The sequence below is a fragment of the Manacus candei genome, unplaced genomic scaffold (assembly GCF_025592945.1).
Source record: "Manacus candei isolate 608988 ecotype Guabito, Panama unplaced genomic scaffold, ASM2559294v1 h1tg000015l, whole genome shotgun sequence".
Classification (NCBI taxonomy): domain Eukaryota; kingdom Metazoa; phylum Chordata; class Aves; order Passeriformes; family Pipridae; genus Manacus; species Manacus candei.
In genome coordinates this window covers 12980478-13002208 of record NW_026138063.1, presented here as the reverse complement: position 1 = coordinate 13002208, position 21731 = coordinate 12980478, and the positions used below count along the sequence as shown (strand labels likewise).

At 44.4% G+C, this 21731-nt stretch overlaps 2 protein-coding genes across 6 annotated transcripts in view; both read left to right on the top strand.

Moving 5' to 3' along the window:
- Nucleotides 1-850: 850 nt before the first annotated feature.
- PPP1R2 (protein phosphatase 1 regulatory inhibitor subunit 2) lies at nt 851-13746 on the top strand. 3 transcript variants are annotated; one of them, XR_007903522.1, is made up of 8 exons: nt 851-1071; nt 5302-5409; nt 5852-5932; nt 6229-6332; nt 7564-7746; nt 8931-9138; nt 10503-10553; nt 11910-13746. XR_007903522.1 is itself a non-coding variant. In XM_051781388.1 (7 exons), the coding sequence occupies exons 1-6, from the start codon at nt 911-913 to the stop codon at nt 10505-10507; spliced, it is 642 nt and encodes a 213-aa protein (XP_051637348.1). In that variant the 5' UTR covers nt 853-910; the 3' UTR covers nt 10508-10553; nt 11910-13746. The 3 variants fall into 3 exon arrangements, 2 of the variants coding, with proteins under 2 accessions (XP_051637347.1, XP_051637348.1); XM_051781388.1 differs by lacking the exon at nt 8931-9138 and having other exon boundaries at nt 853-1071; XM_051781387.1 differs by lacking the exons at nt 8931-9138; nt 10503-10553 and having other exon boundaries at nt 852-1071.
- A 3640-nt stretch (nt 13747-17386) lies between these two features.
- The window catches only part of ACAP2 (ArfGAP with coiled-coil, ankyrin repeat and PH domains 2), a 60616-nt gene continuing 56271 nt past the window's right edge, over nt 17387-21731 (top strand). For all 3 annotated transcript variants that reach the window (XM_051781348.1, XM_051781347.1, XM_051781345.1), the window contains exon 1: nt 17387-17554. In XM_051781348.1, the coding sequence (XP_051637308.1) occupies nt 17502-17554 (53 nt within the window). In that variant the 5' untranslated portion in view covers nt 17387-17501. The remainder of the gene's footprint in view (nt 17555-21731) is intronic.

The following is a 21731-nucleotide window of genomic DNA, read 5'->3' as shown; positions in this document are numbered from 1 at the left end:
TGAGCAGGGAGTCAGTATGCCACTAATCTCACTAGCTGGAGGAGGTTGAGACAGGAGGGATCAGAAACAATTGCCATATTTAAGTCATTATCCCTTTAAACTTTCAAATCCTAATGCCACAGTTCCTGTGACACAGAATCAAGCACTCCACCCTCATTCTCAGGCTGTAAGGGTGATGGACACACCAGGATACCAACAGCTGCATGGTGGCTCCCAAGTGTGTCAGATTTTGAGGGTAGATTATTTCAGCAATGTTTCATCAGGTCCCCATCTTCCTCCTCACATGGACGGTGCTGCTGTAACCCTCATCCCCTATGCTGCCACAGGCAGGGTGGCTGTGCAGGCACTGAGCCCCTGCGTGCTGCTGCTGTGTCCCCATCCCCGTGTCCATGTGTCCCTGTGCCCGTATGTGTGTCCCTGTGTCTGTGTGTCCCTGTGTGTATCCGTGTGTTATCCCTCTGTCCTTATATCCCTGTGTCCATGTGTGTCTCCATGTCCCTGTGTCCCCGTGTCTGTGTGCCCCCGTATCCCTGTGCGTGTCCTCCCGTGTCCCCCGTGTCCGTGTGTGTGTCCCGGTGTCCGTGTGTGTGTCCCCGTGTCCGTGTGTGTGTCCCGGTGTCCGCGTGTGTGTGATTTCCGGTGTTCGTCTGTGTGTCCCCGCGTCCGTGTGTCTGTCCCGCTGCCCGCGTACTCTCCTTACCCCGCATGCGCGAGCGCCGCGCGCGCAGGGCGCCCCCCGGCGGTGGCGCAGGCGCCCTGCAGGCGGGGGCGGAGGCGCTGTCGGTCCTCCCGGCCGCCAGGGGGCGGGCGCGCGGGGCTGAGGCGGTGGCGGTGGCGCTGGCGCGGGGCGGGCCGGGCCGGGGCGGCGGCGGCACCACCGAGCGGGCGGGACCGGGTGGGCGGCGCGGCCATGGAGGCGCCCTCCGTGCCCTCGGTACCCTCCGTACCGGCCGCCGCGGGCCGCGGGCCCATCAAAGGCATCCTGAAGAAGAGCGGCAGCAAGGCAACGTCGGCGGGAGCGGCCGTCGGGGCGCGGCGGGCCAACCCGGCCTGCGACGAGGACGAGCACGGGTGAGGCCCCGGCGGTGGGGGCGGCGGCGCGTCCCCGCGGGGCCTCTCTCCATCCCTCTCGCCCTCCCTCCGGCCGTCCCGCTTTACGGGGTCCCGCGGAGCGGGGTCAGCCGAGGGCGTCTCCAGCCGGTGCTCTGCGCTGCCCGGGTGGTGCCGGGGGTATCAGGGGGTCCATCCGGTGCCCCCGTGCTGCGGCGGCCCGGCAGCTCGGCTCCATCGGCAGTGGGAGCACCTGCCGGGGCTGGGGCACCGCTGGGAGCGGAGGGATGCCGGGCTATGCTCCTGGGCGGAGGCGGGCGGTAACTGTGGCCGTGGCTCCTGCCAAGGAGTGGCACTTCCCTGCCGGTGTGGCAGCTCACAAAGAGCTTTACAGATGCTACGAGGGTAGTTCGCGCTTTGGGAAGTAATGCTTTGCCGTGTGAGATTTACTCTCAGCCTTCTCAAAGGCAGCTCATGTAACCAGAAGCGTGTCCCTGGGGAGGGGACCTCTCCTGGGCTGAAGTGTCATCGAGATGTATTGAATCATACGTAAAGATCTCACACTTGAGAATGTGCACAGGCCGTGTGGTTTGTGATCTGACTGACATGAAAATCTTGGTTTAATTGTAATGTGCTGAGTTAGTCCAAATATGCAAGAAGTGGTCTTTAGCCGGCCAGCACCTGTCCTTTGGCAGTGAGAATTCCTGCACTTTTCCTGATGCACTCAACATGTGCCTCCTAATGTTGCTCTGAGACTCCATCACATTATGGTGAGCAAGGTTTGACCTGAACTCTGTTTGTAAAATTGCTTTTGACATTTTTCTTTATGTGGGACCTAACTCCATATTGCAAGGAGAGAAATAATGATTAGAATAAAATGGACATGCAGGGTTTTTTCCTTTTTTTTTTTCTTTTCCCATTCTTTAGTTTTACTATTATGTAGCACAGGGTGTTCAGTACCACACCAGACATGAAGTACAGCTATTGGTAGCCTCTGTTTAATTTTCTACAGTTTTTTTTGTACCATGTTGAATGAGCAGGAATTGGAGTATGAACAGATGAGCATCTGGTGTATTGGTTATTGCACACAGTAATTTCTTGGGAAGCAGTTAGTGGGCAGGAGTCCAGCTTCTATTTCCTGTTTACCAATGTGAGTCAATACAGTCAATTAGATTATTTCTGAAATTGCCTTGCAAGCTAAAGGATATTGGCTAAACCTGGCAGGCTGCATTAGGAGATTTCCAGGAAAGATCAGTGCAGTGTATTTAAAGCTGGCTTGTGTGCAGTTATTATTTTTGATTGGCAAGCATCATCATATCAGTGTTTTGGTTTTTAAAAGAATGATAAATAGTACAGCTGTGATTTTCCTTGCAGATTAAAAATTATTTAATAAATTCAGGTATCTTTTTTCTTCATGTACCTCTGTCAGCAGCCTCTCTGCTTATTTCCAGTACTGAAATTCAGTTCTGAATATCTTTTTAAAATAACTGCAGATGAAAGAGCTCATTGTGTCAACTGTCATCTTTTAAAGATCCATGTTCAGTAGAGCTCCCATGGGCTTGCATCATTCTTGACCTTGCACTGCTGTCAGTGATGGTAACATTCTTTGGAAAACTTCCTTAGTGAAAATATGATGCAAGATGGAAGCTTGAGAAATTGGGACACCCCTGGAACTGCATCCTGAGAGCTGAGATTGTGGTTTATTGGTAGATATGTTCTTGGCATTTCTCATGTGCAGTACTTTTTGCCTCCAGGCCCCTGTAAGAGCCTGTGAGCAATGGGATCTGATATTTTATGGAGTAGCAGTGTGAGAGTGTGTGTGTCAAGCACCTGTGGTGGAAGAGATGAGCCTGCTATGGTAGGAGCGAGGAGTGAGGTGTTCCTTGAGTAACACTGCTGCTGAGACTTCTTGCCACTCCAGGGTGTGGTGTCAAATGAAATTATTGTGTATTTTTAAAGATGTGAGAAAATACAAATGAGCACTTCTGAGATTTTGCAAATATGATTTTCCTGAGGAAGATTAGATTTCCTGTTTCCATATCTGAAGGGGTGTCAGGAGGCATTTCCCTGTCATAGTCCTGAGCTCTGTCATTAGTGTTACACTGTGCAGACATGCCTAAGCATGCAAAATTGGAGACAAACAAGGGAGATGTGAGTTTTTAGAGCACTTAGTCACTCTCCTGTGATGGCTTTTTACATGCAGTGGAGAAATTACATGTTTGTCTCTTTGCCACTAATGATTTCTTTTTACCCTAGTTGAACTTTAAGTTGTGCTTTGGGGGAGTTCCACAGCCAAGGCTTTTAATGTTGGAATCTGAGTTTAAAGAAATGAGTGTGAAAAACTAAACCACTACGAACTTCTTCACTCTTTTATTTGTGAGTCCCTGCCTTGCTCGCTGTAGGCTGTCTGATGTCGAAGCAGCGAATACAAAGGGATTGTTCCAAGATTGCCAATATTATTGTCAAGTATTGAGTTGTGAGCCCAGGCAATAAACCTTGATGGACTCTGGGCAAATGAACACAAAGCCTGTGCTGGGAGTTGCTCCCATCTGTCATACTTCCTACTCAGCTGAGCTCTGTCTGTTTACAGGGACCGTGCACCCTTGGCCAGCTGCCGTGGCTCATAAAAACCCTCCCTGTGCAACCGAGTGATCATCTTAGTTAGTCATAGGTGAACTTTGGGCTGATGCTTAACTGGTGATTTTTCGACTCCTAAATAGAAAGGTTTGAATGACTGGTGTTCCCAGACCAGAGCTGCTGCTTTGTCATCAGGAAGCTCATGACTCCTGGCCCTGCCAGAGCCGCGATCGGGCTCACGTGTTGTCCGCTTAGGCTGCACAAAATGATTAAATAGACCTGAAGCCTCAAACATGAGAGCTTGGCATTGGTTTCTGTATGCTGAGGGGATTAAGATCACTCAATTTGTATTCATTTTTGGAGTGTAAGTCTGTGGCATGTGGGATTCAGCATCAGCCCCCACATCTATTTTTTTTCTCTTCAGTTTTTTTCCTCCCACACTGTATTACACAGTGCTCCCGTAAATGTAAAATTTTAGTTTGTGCTTATCAGTTTTTGTTCTACAGAGAGCATTCTGCTCAAGGCTATTTGTGTTATTGAGATTGAATATATTTTTCAAGTTTGTTATTGGAACAGTTTGTTTAAACAAGAGTAGTTAAGTGGAAGTCTTCCAGCCAACTGTCCCTCCCCCCCAAAAGAAACCAACCACACCAAACCAAACAAAAACCCTACAAAACTCAGGAAGTCCTGTAACATTTGCTTCTTAACTAATAATTTTCAACAGGAATATGTTAATTCATAAAGTAATACTAAATTGTGAAATTATTTTACTAGTCTGAAGTTAGATTTTTGGCTTAAGCTAAGGGAAAGACCACCTTATACGAAGCTTGCAATAACCTTTTTTAGAGAAAATGTGGAACATGGTGGTTTTTGTTCCTTTAACATTTTTTGTGGCTTTTAGATCAGTGGAGGGATGGCTCTTCCTCTGGCCACGAGACAGTTGCTTTCCTTGTGGCTTATATGTTTTGTCAGTGAGCAGTCAGTGTGGGTGAGCTTTTGTTTCTCCAAATACACATAAAATGGTACATTTTCTGGTTGAGTGAGGAAATTCTAAATAATGTAACATCACTGGTGCCTGTCTGTGTAAAATGTGAAACTCCCTTGGCTTAATTACAGCAGTGAATCAGTTGGCTTATGATTCCAATTTAGAATTACAAGAGCAGTATTAATAACCAGCTTGTTCTGTGCTGCTTATTTTACTGCAGGGGGGGGATTTGCTGGTTGGTATCGTTTATGTAACAGGTTTGCTAATAATCATAGCAGCTCCCTGAGCAGAGGTGAGCTGGAAGGTATTGGGTTCTGTTGAGCTCTTGTGGGGTGTACTAAGAGGAGGAATGCTTTGTTACAAGTTACTGTAAAATCCAGCAGTTCACAAGACACTGATTGAATGAGACCAGTAGTTTCTGGATTATATGAACAAGAATACATTTATAGATCACTGAGTTTATCTGGCTATTATGACTTATTAGGGAAATTAAGTTGCACTGATAATTTGTCATGATATAGAACAGTATTTATTAGTCATACTTTGAACATGTCTGTGTGTCACAACAATATTCTTTGCATTTAGGATGTAGTAAAGATCAAAAAATGTTTTAAACATTCTTTCTGTGGTCAAACAGCACTAATTGTTTTTAGAATATAAGAAAATTTAACTTTGTTTTCTTATTTCAGTAAAAAGTCCCAGAAGTGGGATGAAATGAACATCATAGCTACATACCACCCTGCAGGCAAAGATTATGGCTTGATGAAAATAGATGAACCAAGTACTCCTTATCACAGGTATGCTTGCTAAACTCCTGAGTGCAGCCAGGTGACGTCATAGTTTTACAGCAAAATTTACCTTGTGGGTGATGTAATATTTATTATGGCTGATTATCTGTGACTGTGCAGGCCTACTGAATATAAGCAATGTATTCAGATTTACAAAGCTGCTAAATAAAGCTTGTAGCTACTGAGGAGAACTATCTAAAAGGGCAAAGTCAATTTTAGAAGGTTTATGTCTAGCAGGTTTTAGGCTTTGAATGGAATAAATAAGTCTGACTTGTATTGATTTTATTTTTTTCAGTGCTAGAATCTAATGTTGTCATATCATTATTTAAAGTAGATTTGGAAAGCTTTTGAAGTACTAAAGGAGTCTTTTAATTGAAGGTTTTGACTGTTTTCTCAGCAAACTTTAAGCAGCAAATTACTGATAAAAGCTACTTTTTGTTTGCCCTCTAAGCATGGTAGGAGAAGATGATGAGGATCCAGTGAGTGATTCAGAAGCAAATGAGCCCTTAAAAGCAGACGTGCTGAGTAAAAAGTAAGTATTGTCATAGAAAAAATTGACTAAATGTTATGATAATCTGCTCTTTCCTGGGGTACATTTTCTTTGTGGAAAGCTGTTGCTGGTTTCTCCAGAAGTTTCATTTTTGCTGCTGTCAAATTAATTGGTTTTCAGTGTTTGATGGCGCCACTAGTAAAATTGCAGGTTGTTACTACATGAAAATATGCAAAAATAATGAACAAAGCAGTCTGTATGAGTGTTCTGAAATGCCATGTATTTGAAATAGTGAAAAACTTGCTGTTTCAGCATTTTGTATTGCATGATTTATGTAGACTGGCAGCTGCAGCTGAAGGTAGAGGACCCAAGATCATAGCAAGGCAAGAGGAAAGCAGTGAGGAGGAGGAAGAGGATGAAGAATTAACACCTGAGGAACGAGGTAGGCATAAGTTGTTTCCTTTGTTTTGCTTTGATTTTTTTTTCCTACCAAATAGTTTCAGATTTTCAGTTAGAAATGTTTGGGAAGAAAAAGTACTATTAGAAAAATGTTGTGATTTGAAAATGAAGATAAATAGTCTTTGAACAAATATGCTGTTCGTTTCTAATCAGGACTGTTTGGTTTGGGATCTGCATATAAACAGGAATTTGCTGTTGCTAGATGCCTTCTTGTATACAAGCTTCAGCTGTGGGAATTCCTGCTAAAAAGATCTAGAGTCCTCAGTGAAGTTCTTCTGGTTTGGGGGTGAGGGAGTAGTTCTTAATATGGACATATTTCAGGTAGGCTTAATTCAATGAGTACCACTGCAATTAAGATGCTACTAATTGCTTGCAAACATACAGATGCTATTTCTGTTGTTTTCAAAGCAACTAGTAGGTGTATCCAGTAGGAAATCTACAGTTGTTCCAAAGCAAATAGCACCTTTAATAGAGATGTGGTTTTGTGTTAACTTGAACTGGAGTGTTTTGAGGGAACAGTCAAACAATACTTCTGAGGTTTCAGTCTTGCATTATCTAGCTGGTGCTTCTCAGATTTCCTGGTCCCAGCTTTAAGCGTGTAACCCTGCTATTCTGAAGTAAGAAAAGAAACCAACAGTGTTTGGGCTGCCAATAAGCAAAGTTTATTTTAATTATAATACATTATTGCTAGACCTGCTAATGTTTAGTATATGGAGCAGAGTTAGGCTTCAGGCCATGGGGAAAGTGGAAAATATTTTCTTCTACATGTGATAAATATATCTCTCATAACTGACCTTTGGTAGCTAGCCAGGAGTCAGGCCACATCTGCACAAGTTCGTCTTCTGTCCCACCAGTATGTCTCAGTTTGTCCTTAAGTTCACTTAGAAACAAGGCTTGTGAAACTTTGGAATTTTGTGTGCTGCCATCAGATGCTTCTCTTGGTTCAGACTTGCTCTTAGTTGCAAACAGGTTCTTTTAAAAGTGCTTCAGCCATTCCAGTCCATCAATTACTATCCTTTTTGTGAGTCAGACCCAATATAAGAACACTCCACTGCTTGAAGAAAATAATTTAAATTCAGTGATTGACTAAATAATGTATTTTCAAGGTAGGAACAAATTTGATCTAGGAAGCAGTGAGTGCCTCTTTGAAGAAGAAATAGGTTGATTTTTCTTTTTAAGGGAAGAAATAAATATTTGCATTTGTTTGTTCACAGAGAAAAAGAAACAGTTTGAAATGAAGAGAAAAATGCACTACAATGAAGGAAGAAACATCAAACTGGCAAGACAGCTCATTGCAAAAGAATTACATGGTGAGGAAGAGGATGATGAGGATGAGGATGAAGAGATGTCTGATGCTGCAGATGTGGAAACAATGAGTACAGAAGCTGCTGTACATGGTGAGCTACTGATTAATTAAAAAGCACGTGTAAGTACTGGTGTCTCTTTGAACTGTTGGGAAACAGTGAGCAGTGCTGCACACTGTCTTGAGAGGTAGATTGGTAACATGTAACACAAACCACCAGTGTTGATAAATAGCACGTAAGCTTTTGTTTGTTGTGACAAAACAGAAAAGCAAACATCTCTGCTTCCTACTGTTTCCCCAACATAACTGACTTTGGGCAGTGAAGTTGCCAGCATCCTTTTTAAGGGAAAAGCTGTCTTGTACCCAGCATTAAAAGCTGTGGCCACACAGGAGAGCCTGGCTTTTTGTTGTGGGTCAGTTCCCATTCTGCTCCCAATCCATCCTAGAGCCAGCAACGGGAAACAACCATGAATGTTTCCTCTCCACTGAGATGACTGTATCTTAACTTCCTAAGGAAGAAAACTCTAATGTAAAACTGGTGTTAGGCCTTCAGTACAGACCTGTCCTTGAGCAGTAATGTTTATTTCTATAGTATGGGATAAGACTCTCAGTTTTGCTTTTAGTGCAGCTACTGGAAGAAAGTCTGGGACTTTTAGGTTGGAGCTGTTTCTGGAACCTGCTTCAGGGCTGTCTCTTCACAGGAAACTTATAAAACTGTAGAGGCTGACATCTTCTCTTTCATCTTTAAGCTGCTCTCTGGGTGAAAAGGGTAAACTGTATGATAAAAGTCTTAGATTTTTGTGGTGATCTTCTGGTGAATAATTACAGTTCACTTCCCACCTGTGTGTGTAACAGCACTTTTAACAAGTTTTTGACATTAAGAAAACAGACATCTGTTGCTGATGGGCTGTGAAGTCTATAAGCCTCATTCATCTGCGGGTGGCAAAGCTATGAGATGTTAGCATGGTCTGCAGACTTGGGAAGATGCTGCATGGGTTTAACTTGGTTCACGTGTGCTTTTCACAACCATGTGAACGAGGACCTCTTCTAAAATTCATTTAAATTCCACGCCATAAAAAGATGATATGCAAAGTTGCATGTTTAAGTTCTGTGGATTGCACGTTTTAGTCCCGTCATTTATTGCAGGGGGACTAATGCCTTCACAATTGCTCTGAAAGGGTCATTTGGTTCATGTCTGAGACCCATTACTGGACTGACTTAATCCAGTAACTTAACATATGCCTTATAATGGCTAATTACTAGAACTTCACTCTCCAGGGGAAAGGAGGGCTCCAATAGGCAACCGTATGACCTTTCTCCATGGCCTGAAGCTGCCATCTCTCTGCACTCTGCTGTAAAACAGAGGCAACTCCGCTCCCCAGCTGCATTCACCACTGGAAAGAAGGCACACCTTTGCAGCATTTTTCCATCTCTATTGTTGAAGTCCATTCCACCTTCCTCATAACCAGCTTCAGAGCCACAACTGGTAATTATCAATTTTAGACTGCTCATGGCTTATAAACTGTCTGCCAGTTTATCAACCCATTAACTAACTGGTTCACCTCCACACCATAGCATATAGAAATACTTTCCATTAACCTGATGTAGTTCTCAATTCTTCACTTTTCTATCATTCTGCTTAAACCTTGATGTTTCATTATCTCCTAATCTCTGTATCAACTCTCACAGCTTTTGGTCTCTGTCCTTGGATCAGTTCTTCTGAGGTTCAGTACTGGTCTCACTTCTGTAGCAGCTGGTGAACTGAATGTCCTCAAACGTTCCTACATTATGATAAATGTTCAGCAACATAGCTGTGTTAATGTCAAAGCTTTACTGGAATAACTTTTTTGAGATTACATCTATTTCTCTCTCTCTCATCTGTATTCTGAGAGCACAGAAGAATTTTCTTATTCATAAATGTCAATTAGAGCTACGGAACATTTCTCAAATAGATGGTTTTAACACTTGCTACTTGGGTTTTTTGCCCATCTCTGCTTTTGGTCATGCTGTGCTTTTGGTCACATTAAGCACTTGAGTATTTAAAACAGTATTTCAATTTGATTGTTTCCTTTGTGGAATTAGATCAAAATGCTATTAATATTCATGTTCCTGAGATTCCCTTGTTAGTACTGTAAGAGTATGGAAAGATTATTCACCTGGATAGCTTTCAAAGAGCTCTTTGACTTCAAATTGTGTTTTAAAGTGCTTTTGTATAGGAAAGGAGGGGTTGAGTGATGCAGGAGCTGATTTTTGCAATGGCTTGTACTGGCTTCGCTGACTAACAGCCCTGACACTTGCTTTTAATTGCAAAGGAAATGTCTTGGGTTTTCTGGTGTTGTATTGTAGCTACATTTTGATAAATCGTTCCATTTGACTTGAGTTCTTGGGAAGTTGTGGAGATGGTGAGGTGATGTGGCTGCCACTCACCAATTAGGCCTGTCAGTCTATGTGAGTGGGAACTGGAATGCAGTGTCTTTTTATTCCAACACAATAACATGATTTCTGTATACTGATGATTATTGCAGGTAAAGACATGACATAAGAGGCATTTCCTAGTGGTCTGTTGTGACTTTAGGGCTCCACTGGCTCCTGGGTTGTCTTTTAGGCAATTTGAGACCCTCTTCTCACTTGGAAGTTTTTTTTGTCTATGAAGATCCCTATCTGCTTCCCTGATCTGATGTTCTTTTTTACCCTCTAATCCTGTCTGTTTTGTATTTGAGTAAAACTAACTCTTCTAATCTCTACACTGCCCTTTTGAAGAAGGGGCTAAAGTCTTAGGGCAGGTTTTTAAGAAGGCTCCTGTCAGACACTCCCAGGTTCACTAATCCAAGTTGCGCTTCTTGGTTACAGACTGAGATTTCTTGCCGATCGAAATGAAGATGGCCAGTCCAGTCAGTGATGGTGAGAACTCTTCGTGTATTTTTGCCCATCTCCATTGTGGCTGCTGAGTGTTCTAAATGGATGGGTCATTCCTTGCTTGCCTCAAGTAGCTGTACCTTATCCTATTCATATGGATTCTAGCAGCCAAGATTTTTTGTGGAAAAGGAAGTTGAAGTCGCAATAGACTGCGCGTGGCACGGGGATTGGAACTAGATGACCTTTAATGTTCCTTCCAACCCAAACCATACTGTGATTCTGTGTTTGCTTGTTTCAACATTTCGGCTTCTCTGGCTACTCCCTGTTTATGACTCCATGAACAACATAAATAGACTTTGCCAGCAGAAGTGACCTTTGTTCCTCTCCATAAAAACTTTTCCTTTAGAAATTCTCTTTGAAATCACTGAAGGGAATATTCCTGATGTAGGTAAATTTAAGCATGATGATTGCCCTGCAGACCTGTCTTTACTTCTGCTGCAGAAAAGTATCAGGTAGAGGGTGTTGTCTGTAGCAGTTTAATTGACAAGCAGTAAGACTATTGTTCTGTCTCTCTGGTTCATTTAGCTGTGCTAACCCTGCTCAGAGAGTGCCCATCAGCTGAGCTGTCACTGACTGGGTGTGCCCTTTGGCCTTTGGTAGATACAGAATATCTGTGTTTTCTTAACCAGGGCAAGCATCGCCCTAAAGATGATTTAAGTGAGAAGGCTGGGAGCACACAGCAATTGGTTCTGCTGGTTATAACTATGCTGTTTGCTTGTTAAACTGCACATTACCAAACCTAACTCATGCCCAAGCTTAACTGGTCTTTTAAAAAGGTTATTATCATTTTGATGTGGTATTTTTTGATCTTTCTCTTCTGCCACTAATTTTTAGGCACATACATATATATAGAGAGAGAGTGGGCTTTTTTGTATAAAAAGCACTAATAAGGAGTTTTCTCCAATTTATTGCTGTGCTTTGGCTCAAAACCATGAGTTAACAACTTCCTGAAAACACAACAGACTGTGCTCCTTCATGTATAAAGTTGGGGGGTTTTATTTCAAGTGTCTCACTGAATTGAAATTTGACATGGAAAGTACTGTGTTTGCTGATGTTCAAGAACTTCCTGTGACAGGTCTTAACTCCTGGGTTAAATCCTCCCAGTTCCAGGGGTGGTGCTCAGTGTGCTGAGCAGTGGTGTTGGCCACCTTTTCAGAGAGTGAGGGTAAAATAACTACTTTAAGTTTCTGCACTCTTAGACTAAAAGCTAATACATTGCTAAGATGGCAAACATAACCTTTGGAGAAGCAAAGATGATTTCAGGAGGATATTTATGTGTGTTTTGAAAATATTCAGTGAGTGTGAAGAATTATCTGTTTTTTTGTAATCTTTCTTACACAGCACATGTTACTCGTGACCAGCTGGAAAGTAGAGCACACAGCATAGAAGAAATCTGTCCAGAACTGTAACTGCTTGTCAAAGACACAAATATAAACATCGCTTCATGTTTTTTGCAATTAAGGCTCTTAAATGTTGAGAAGCATATCAGTTACAATGTTGTATTGCCAAGAATGTTAATTTTAGACTTGTCCATTAGGCAGAAAACACTGTCTGATTGATTTATTCTTGTGCCTAGTATTTCATGAAGAATACTGCTTCATAATCTGTTCAACCAGAATGGCATTCCCTGTATGTATAATGCTGATTATCTTGCGTGATGTACTGTTACTCTTGCTTTGAAACACTCACTATCTTTTGGTTTTTCACTATTTATTTGAGAGTGTTCTAGATGTGGTGTCTCTTATCGAAAGGTTTGGGATTCAGGAGCCAAACGGTACAGCATAATATCAGATTGACATGTGAGCTATTTATCAGATGTGTTAAGCAATTTAAAAAGGGATTATTTAAGTCCTACAACCTTTTTGTAAAGTGTTGACCTGTTAATCTAGATTTCAGTATGTTACTACCTGCACTTTCCCAGTCTGTAGAACAAGAGCTGTGTTATTTCTTAAGAGCGGTGTTTGGGATCGGTTGTTAGTTTCTGACTAAAGCAGTACTAACATCTGGTGGAGGGAATGTTTTGACACTGGAAATGGCTGATTTGATCTTTGCATTTCACTGTCATTATCTCTTCAGTCGGGACTGGCTGTTTTGTGGAGCTCTCTTTGGCTTATTGTGACAACATGGAAGTTTCCTCCTGCTTTTCTCTTAAAACCACATCCACTGTCACTCTTCTGGCTCATTTCAGACGTTTGGTTCTTTCCAGTTGCATGAACAGTGCTTGTGCTACTAGCACCTGAGGAAAAACACCCAGCCACAAGGAAATCCACATCAGGACTGTGAAGATGTGCTGAGCTTAGGCTCTGGCTGTTCTTTATTAAAGATAACTGCTGTTGATCTACTCATTTGGGGTTGGCAACCCCCATACTGAAAACCACTGGTCTGTATCTTCCTATGTCCATTGCAACTTAGAGCAACTGCTTTTATAAATGAAGGCTTTTTGGAAGACTAGAAGGGAAACTGCCTAATTCAAATACTTTGTTTACAGTGTGGTTATATAGCCCCCATAAAGAGGGATTCTGCACCTCCAAATTGCTGTAAGCAACTTCCCACTGGGTGAAATTTGACTGGTGAATGTTCCGGTATTCAGAGTAGTTCCTGGGGTTTATTACACAAACAAAGTAATACACTTAAGCTTTAGCTTGGTTATGAAATACAGTGTATATCTTAATTTTGATCTGAATTTGATATGTTGCAAAAATCCATATAATTATATGGATCTATTTTAAAATGTCTTTTTCTCCACTGTATATGTGAAGTTTGAATAAAGGAATGAAAGTTATTTTACAGTTATATGCATTCTCAGGTGTGAGCTTTCCTGAAGTCCCAGAGAGATTGAGAGTGAATAAGGTGATAGGATGCTGTCCTTTGGAAGATTTATACAGGAATAATTCATTAGAATGGATGCATTGCCAAAGATACCTGTGAGTTGTGCTAACTGGGTGTTGTAGTGTGCCTTTCCCAACTATCTCTTCTCTTTAGTAGGTAACAGGGTAGTTAGTCAGCTGTGGGTTATTTAATCTTCTAAGGTCCTGAATCAGGATTAATAGCATCTTTTCACAAGAAAGACTTGAACTCTTGATTCAGGCCAGCGTGGTGATGGTAATTTTTCAAGATGGATAATGCTGTTTCTTCTTGCATCAAACACAGTCACCTCTATAGAAAAAACAGGGGTTAAGAGCAAGCATTTAGATACTTCTGACTCCTCAAGTAATTTACTTGAGCTTGAAATTTGGCTCGCAAGAATAGGATTTCAAAACTCTTGAGTTTGCTCCCTTTCCATGGCAGTTTGCAGTGTTCAGAGTGTTGTCTGCACTGAGCTGTGTTTCAGACCCCGAGCCAGGCACTGAGGTCCTGCTCGGCAAAGTCACGTCGCTTTCAGAGGGGTGTGGGTGGGTCGGGGGGTGACCGATGTGTGTGGGCAACACAGATCTGTTCTGCGAGGCTGTACAACACGTTACCTGTACTTGGTGATAAGTACACGTGGGTACCTTGTACCTGCAGTTAGGGTAAAATCCAGCAGCACCAGCTCTTATCCAAGCTAATGTCCTGTCCTCCTTACCCACTCCCGCCTTCTGTGTCCAAGACCATTTTGGTGCTCAGTGGGGCTTCTCTGTACCCTACAAGGTCTAGAAAGCATTTTGTTTAACAAACAAACTCTGTTAATTTCCAATAAAGACCCTTCCTGTAATGGCTTCCAAAGTCCCGAATGAAATGTAGCTTTGAGGGAGGTACAGTACATAAATGCATGAAGGGTTTTTAATTAACCTCAGAATGTATAGTAGGCCTTTCATCAGTCAGATGATTTTGAGCTCAGTGATTTCCCTTTATCCATGCCACCAAACCCCTAAGTTCTAGTTTGATGCCATTTTGAAACTTGTTTTAGTTTGGGTTTTTTTAAAGGCTTTGTTCTCTTCATTCTCCTCGGTGCTGGCGAAAATTCTGTTCTGCTGTTTCATCTTCCTCACCAGGAGTGCAAACCTGATGTCCCTGACACTGCTTTTAACTGAAAGGCGGGTTTACTTGGTTTTCTCCAGGCTTACACCTTCATGCATTTTAAAAGCTAAACCAGGCAAGTAGTTACAGATACTCTATATAGCTTTTTTTCCAAAGGGATGTCTGATTTCCCTCTACTTGGGAAATACCAGTTATAGTTCCCTGCTGAAGGGACAAGAGAAGAAATGCCTTTTCTCTTTTTACATTGATGGGGATTTAGCTTGCATGCACATCTTAATCTTTAGGTGCGTATGGTAAAGGCTCATTTGTACAGTACAGAGTGGTACAAAGAGGAAACAAAAGATATACCAGCCCTTACTAATGTGGACAGTGAGCTCCACAGCATCATAATTGTGAAGTTTCTTGCACAGGTTTGAGTCCTCAAGCTGCATCTTGTTTAGAGAGAGCATTTTCAATATGCTTCCAATAGGAAGATAACTTGCAAATAAGAGCCTTAACTCTGTCTATAAACGTTTTTTTTTTCTGTTCTTAAAGTTTCTTTCACACCAAGTTGTACACAGTTCGTGGAAACTGCAAATATTTTTTCCACTCTCTCATGTTAAAGCTGTAAATCTTACCAGAACTCTTTGTTTCTGTAATATGCTTTTTTTGTGGTGTTAATTATGATGCCACCTCGCAAATGTAATTATTCTATTGGAAACCAGTGTTAAGTGTCACAACGTAAATAAAACCATTGTTTTCATTACTGCCTTATGGCACTAATACTAATCTATTGGTTGTACTTCTTGGAGCTCTTCAGAAGAAACCAGCAGCTACTGCAGAGTTTGCAGGTGTGTTCACAGATAAATTCTTACACCAATATTGCAATTTCCCTGTGACTGCAAGTGAGGATGTGCTCTTTAGTGTAACTTTTATATAAATCAAGTTTGTACACACTTTCAGATTTGTTGGCTTACCTGGACCTCAGGGTAGATCTGGTAACCCAAATCACGAATTTAAGACAGCAGCACCACATAAAAGGTTGCATTTTTCAGGGTGTTTTTCTTTGCGTGTTGTAGGATTTAGGCACGACTGGTCTGTCTCTTCGTGGTCAGTGTTGAGTAATCACTCACCAGCACTGAGTAATGGAAAATTACTAACACCAACTACTCCTTAGGAAGTAAAACTATTCTCAGAAAAAGAGCTGGGCTTTTTTCAATTGCGTACTTCAGCTGAAAAGTGGATTTCACATCAATGCAGCCTAAGTGGTACAAATATTCCTTAACGTGATGCTTCTTCTCAGTGGGTGTGACTTGACTCCTTAACCAAACTAGTGGTAGTTTGGCTACTTTTGGTGAGGGACAGCTCACAAAAACATACGTTTGTTACATCTGTGTAACTTGGAGTTTGGTTCTGACATTTCACCAGTCTTAGGAAAAAAACCTGACACCCTAAACCACAACTGAATGAACCACAAAGTGTCCCTTTGCTTCTGTGAAAGGACACCTGAACTGAGGGAGCAACATAAGAAGTCTTATGTTCCCCTCCATCCTTCCATGCTGACTGTTTCTCCTTGTGACACCAAAAGGATGTCAGAGGTGAGAGAGTGGGGAGAACAGGAAAGAGAAAAAGAGAGGTGGTGAAACGTGGTGCAGGTGCTGGGGCAATGGAAGGTGGGAGGGCTGCAGGGGATAAGTGGGCTCACTGGAAGCAGGTATGGCAGCTCCTCAAACTCCTGGAGGAGCCAAGTGAGAAGATTATCAATGCACATCAGCTTCCCAGCACGGCGCTCCTGTGCCTGCAGGACGGAGCCCGGGACGTGTGACTGCTTCATCTGTGCCAGGTCTAACCTGAACAGTAAGTCGTACTTGTCTGTCCCTCCTTTGGGGATGAGCAGCATGGCTGGAGCTCCTTTGCTTGTTAGTTTTCCATCTGGGAACAGTAAGCAGTGCCAAACTGGCTAAAGATCTTTTCTGCGTTCTCTTAAGGGATCAGAAATCTACAATGTTTTTGCAGTCCTTCACTGCAAACTGCGAGAGGACCGACATGGTACTTTTTCACTCTGTGATACGGCCCTTCAAAGAGTATTATCGGGCAAACACGAACACACAAACACTTGATAGTCTTTGACAGGAACACCTGCGGTCTGCGTTTCTCCTTCAAAGACACTTTCGAGTCTCCTCCTGGTAACACAACTCCGCAGTGATTACCACGGTGTAGAACTGCATCACGCCGGAGAGCACCGACAGCTGGGGCTTCTGCACGGTGACACCCTCAGCAGGGACTGGCCCTGTGTGCCCCTGTGTGTGCCCTTGTGTGAACCCCCGTGTTAGTCCGTGTGTGCTGGCCTGTGCGCGCTCCCGCCGCAGCGCCCGCCCCGCCGGCCGCGGCACCGCGGGCCCTGCTCGCCCCCCCGGCATCACCTGCTCAGACGGGCGCCGGGCCGGGCCTTCCAGCACAGGTGTCGCTCCCCAGGGGAGGGGTTCCCCTGTTTAATAAGGAGCTTTAATGTAACATATCCCGCAGGCACAGACGGAGCACGGCCCGTCCCGCCCCGGCAGCGCCGACCGGGCCCGAGGCCTCTGTTCCGGGTGGCCGCGGCCATGCAGCCTCCCATTGGCGCGAGAGGCCGGCGGCCGCGCTCCCATTGGCGGGACCGGCTGTCACTCTTCGCACTCCGATCCCTGCGGGGCCGGCGGTTGGCTGCCTCCTCTGGGTGGCCGCGCTGATTGGGCGCTCTTCCCGTTGTGCCCGCCTCTCCCGCCTTGCGATTGGCCCGTGCGCCCCCGCCCCGGCGGGCGGTCCCCGCTGGCTGCCCGGGCCGTCAGTCGCGGCGGGGCGGGGGCGGTGCTCGGAGGTCTCTGCCCGCCCCCGCCTCGGCACTGCCCCCGCCCCCAGCACCGCCCGCCGGCTCCGGCCCGGCCTCGCCTCGCCCCGGGCTCTCCGCGACACCACCGCCAGCAGCCGCAGCAGCGGAGGCAGCGGCGCCCCGGCAGCATGAAGGTGACCGTGGACTTCGAGGAGTGCCTGAAGGACTCGCCGCGTTTCAGGTACCGCCGGGAAGGGGCCGCGCCGGGGTCGTGCCGGGGGACAGGAAGCGGGGCCGGGTGTGCGCGGGGCGGGCAGGGGCTGCCGGGGCGGGGGCCGTGGGGGCCTGGGGGGGACAGGTATGGGCAGCCGGCTCCGGGGAGAGCGGCGGGCGGGGCTGTGGTGGGTCCTGCCGGGTTGTGGGGGACTCTGAGGAGGAGGGGGACGCGGGAAGTGCGAGGGAAAGGGGCAGCGTGTGTGGTACGTGAGACTGGGTGGGCAGTGTGCGGGTCTGGGGCTCGTGTAGAGGTGGCAGAGTGCGCGGTGACCGCTGCTGGGGTCACCCCCTCTGAAGAGATGGGTGAGGAGTGCCAGGCAGCTGGTGCTCATCATCCACAGCAATGCCAGCTCGGGCTCGGGAGCGTGGACTCTCTTGGTGGTCCATCTCCGCTTCTCCAGGGCTGTGTTCGTGCTTCAGTCCCCCGTGTCTCCTGCTGCACGGTCCGTACTCGCTGTGCCCACTGTCGGGGTGCCAGTACCAAACAAACTCGTATAATCTCACTTCCTGTTGTCACACCAAGGCACGGACTCTTTGTTTTTTCCCCACTCCAGTGACCAGTTGTCTGTCATTGCTGTAGGGTTACTTCTGCTTATGTCGGGCAGCTTTCCCCTTCATCTTTCCCTATGTTTTTATCCATTATCTCTCTATATATTTTACTCCATTGTATCTACTCAACATAGTTGTACCTCTCTAAGGGATGTGTGGCTGGTCTGTGCCTCCATACACCTCCCACCCTCCCTGCTCGTTGGTGGAGACACAAACAGCTCCATGACATGATGTGTCACTCCTGAGCCCCTCCTGTCCCATGCTGAGCCCATGTTTGGAGTGCCTGTGGCTCTGTGGTTGACACAGCCTGGATGAGCTCTGCTTGTTGAGGGAAATACTCCTGCCCTTCCCCTGCTCTCTGGCTGTGTGTTCACGCCTCCTTTTTGTATCAGCTTTACCAATCTCGTGGTTCTGGGATGTGGAGGAAGTTGGAGAAGAAGGGTTGAATGGTTTATGCTTGGCAGAAGTTGGAGTTCCTGTTCTTCCCTCCTTTGCTCCTGTCCCTTCTGCCAGCTGGTTGCTGGCTGTTTCTGCCATGGGTTTTTTGGTGACTGTGACATGTATTGTTGGATCCTCCAATGAGCTGGGTGTCCTGGCAGAAGAGACTGGATGGTTCTCTGCCAGGCTGGTGCATTGAGTCAGCACTGCAAGGGGTGTGAAACCTGCTAAAGCTTATAGGGGGGAGAGAGAGGAACCTTCACTGCCAGAAGCAAAGCTAGAGGAAGGCAGCAAGGAGTGAGACCTCCCGTAGGGCAACAGGCAGCTCAACTGCTCCACAAAACTTTGCCCTGAGTTGGACATGCTTGCTAGTGTGTGTACTGTCTGTCACGACTGTATTTAATCAGTCCATCCTGTTTGGTGACAATGTAGTTGTAGATTGACTTAATTTAACCACAGAACTAATTGCATTTTTTTGGTTACTGATACTTGCTAAAGTATTACATACATTAGAGAAAACAAGAAATTGTGACTAAACTTTGTGAGCAGAAGTGTGCTGCTCTTTATTCAGGTTAAGACATACAAGTTCATTTGAATTCACTTTGTATCATTCTCCTTTTACCCCTCTTGATTCCTTTCCTTCAAGAAAAGAAACTTTGTCTTCAGGATCCTTTAGTACTTCATGGTCTTTCCCTCAGTCTCTGATACTACTACCCTTGAAGAAATTGCAGAAAACCTTGTGGTGCCATCACTTGGTGCCAGCAAAACATCCTTCCAGCCTTTAACTGATAGGAAGTGGTTAAAATCATGAAGAAAAAGTCCTATAGTATTTCTGAAAAAAACGTTTATATCTCTCATTATTAGTCATTAATATTTGCTATTATAATTTCGATCATTTTTAGTGTTCCTGTGAATTACCCAACCAAAACACCAGAAGCCTTCTGAATGAAGGTTGCTGCTCTGGTTTTGTTGAGGGATGTTGGAGACACTGATGTGGAGCAAGGTCGTGACAAAGTCCTTCACTCTTGCAGGGAGTAGCGTGGACATAAAGCACCTTCCTGTGCTGTGTTCCCTGTAGCAAAGCAGAGCTGCAGCTTTCTCCTGACTTTGCTGAGCAGGAGGGTGTAGCCTCCCTCCTTCCCATCACTGTACCTGTTGGAGCAGTTAAATAAACCTGTTGGGAGGCATATGGTGTAGAGAAATGTCACAGAGGTTACTTTCTTATGGTTGTGGAGAGATCTGGGAGGACATGGGTGAATCAGAGTTCCTGAGTCACCAAATCTCTGTTTTCATGGGGAACTGTTTAAATATTTTCAAACATGCTACTACAGACAGCTTCAGACACATGGCTTTCTTGCTTACCTGTTTCTTGTGGAGTTCATGTTCATCTCTTTTGGCTTTGAGATTTAATTGGGCCCTGAATCATAGAAACAAAGGTCTGTTTCCTTGCCTGAAATGCATCTGAAGGGAGAGGGGGTTGTGCCTGTTGATACGTGATTAGTTAATAATGGCCTCTCTTAAAATATGAAGAGGCCAAAGATCTAGCAAGGAAATGCATTTGCAGTTCTGCAACAGTGTGTGGTGACTTCCCATCAAATGAAGAAGTTGCCTGGGGAGGGGCAGTCCTTGAGTAGTGAGAACTGATCTGTGCTGGCATGTTCTGTGTATATAATCAGGAATTCCTAGAGTAGTTTTTGATATGCAAATAGTCTTGTGAAACAATTCTTTCTCCTTTAAACAATGAGAGTTTGAGTTTCAGAGTTTAATGGAACAGGCTTTTACATTGCTGTTTCGTTTTTTCTTGTAACTAAAGAACGTTTTCTCTCAATGAGTGAGGTAGGCACTGTTAACCACATGAATCAGTCTGCAGCTAAATTATTAGAAAGGAGAAGCATTTTTAAGTGATGTGGAAATAACAGCTATTGTAAGTAGCAGTTAACAATCTTGATAAACAACAAATAATAGAAAAAGCTTGCGGTGTGTGCAATTGTAGAACTCTCTACAAAAACCTTTGGTCTGATCCAGTTTTTAAAAATGCATCAGGAAAAAGATGAACGTTTTTGAGATAATTTCTTTGCCCTTATCTGTCACTGTTGCTGAAGTTTAAATTTTTTTTTGTATTTAAATTCCTGTTTGCTTCCTGAGACCCCAGCTGCAGAACAGATGATGGGTGAATGAGGTAGATGAAAGAATATAAATGAAACTGTTGCCAGTTACCATTCTAAGTAAAAGTATTCGTGGACAGTATCTGAGTAGAACTGGTGGTTATAGTGTATTCCCTTCAAAGGGACTCATCTGAGAAGTCTTCCATTTAGTCTGAGCTAGAGTGTTGCTTTGGGTGGGCAGTCTGTGGTGTAAGACTGGCTCGTCACTGGAGTTCCCTGATATGTACTGGTTTTCTTCTTCTGTGGCTTTGCTTCTGGTCTGTCTGAATGGGGCCAGCTGAGGGGCACCTTGTGCTTATGTAGGGGATGAGGCTGAACGGGCCACCTGTGCCATTTTATGGCTTTCTGGGTGTATGATGTGGTTTTTTTGCTCTCCTCTTTGGTGCTGTGTAACCAGAGGTAAGTCACTACGCATCTGTTTCCCAGGTAACAAGAAACGTCTTGTCACTTAAAATATGAGTAATATAAGCAAGTGACTTATTTAACTTCTTTGGAATAGGTTGTATTCTGTACTCAGAAAATTATCCTAAGTGTCTGACACATATACTTTGGTCTGATTATTACTTTCTGAAGAAATGTAGAAATAAGAACATAAGTCAAGTTGTCCCTTCAGTGTTGGGTTCCAGTGGGAAGGTGCTGCAGGGCAGCTGCTTCCCAACCTGCTGGGAGTGGCAACAAACCCCTCAGGTTTGGTCTGGGTTTATAGCACAGCTCATCTGTGGGGTTGTGGCTGAGTTGAAATCACTGGGGCTGCTGTGGGCAAACTCAACCACATTTCAAATGTGAAGAATTATGTGACCAAGAACTCTGCATACAAAATCTGTTTGTTTTGCTCAGACTTACCTAGCTGTTTTAGAATAAATTTTCAAAGAAATGTTTAGTCTGTGCTTTCTGTCCTTGGTGTTTGGGACTGAGAAGCAAATTTGTAACTTACTTGGCAGGGCAGGGTGGAAAGTATTGCAGAAGAATAGGAAAAAAGATACAGTAAGT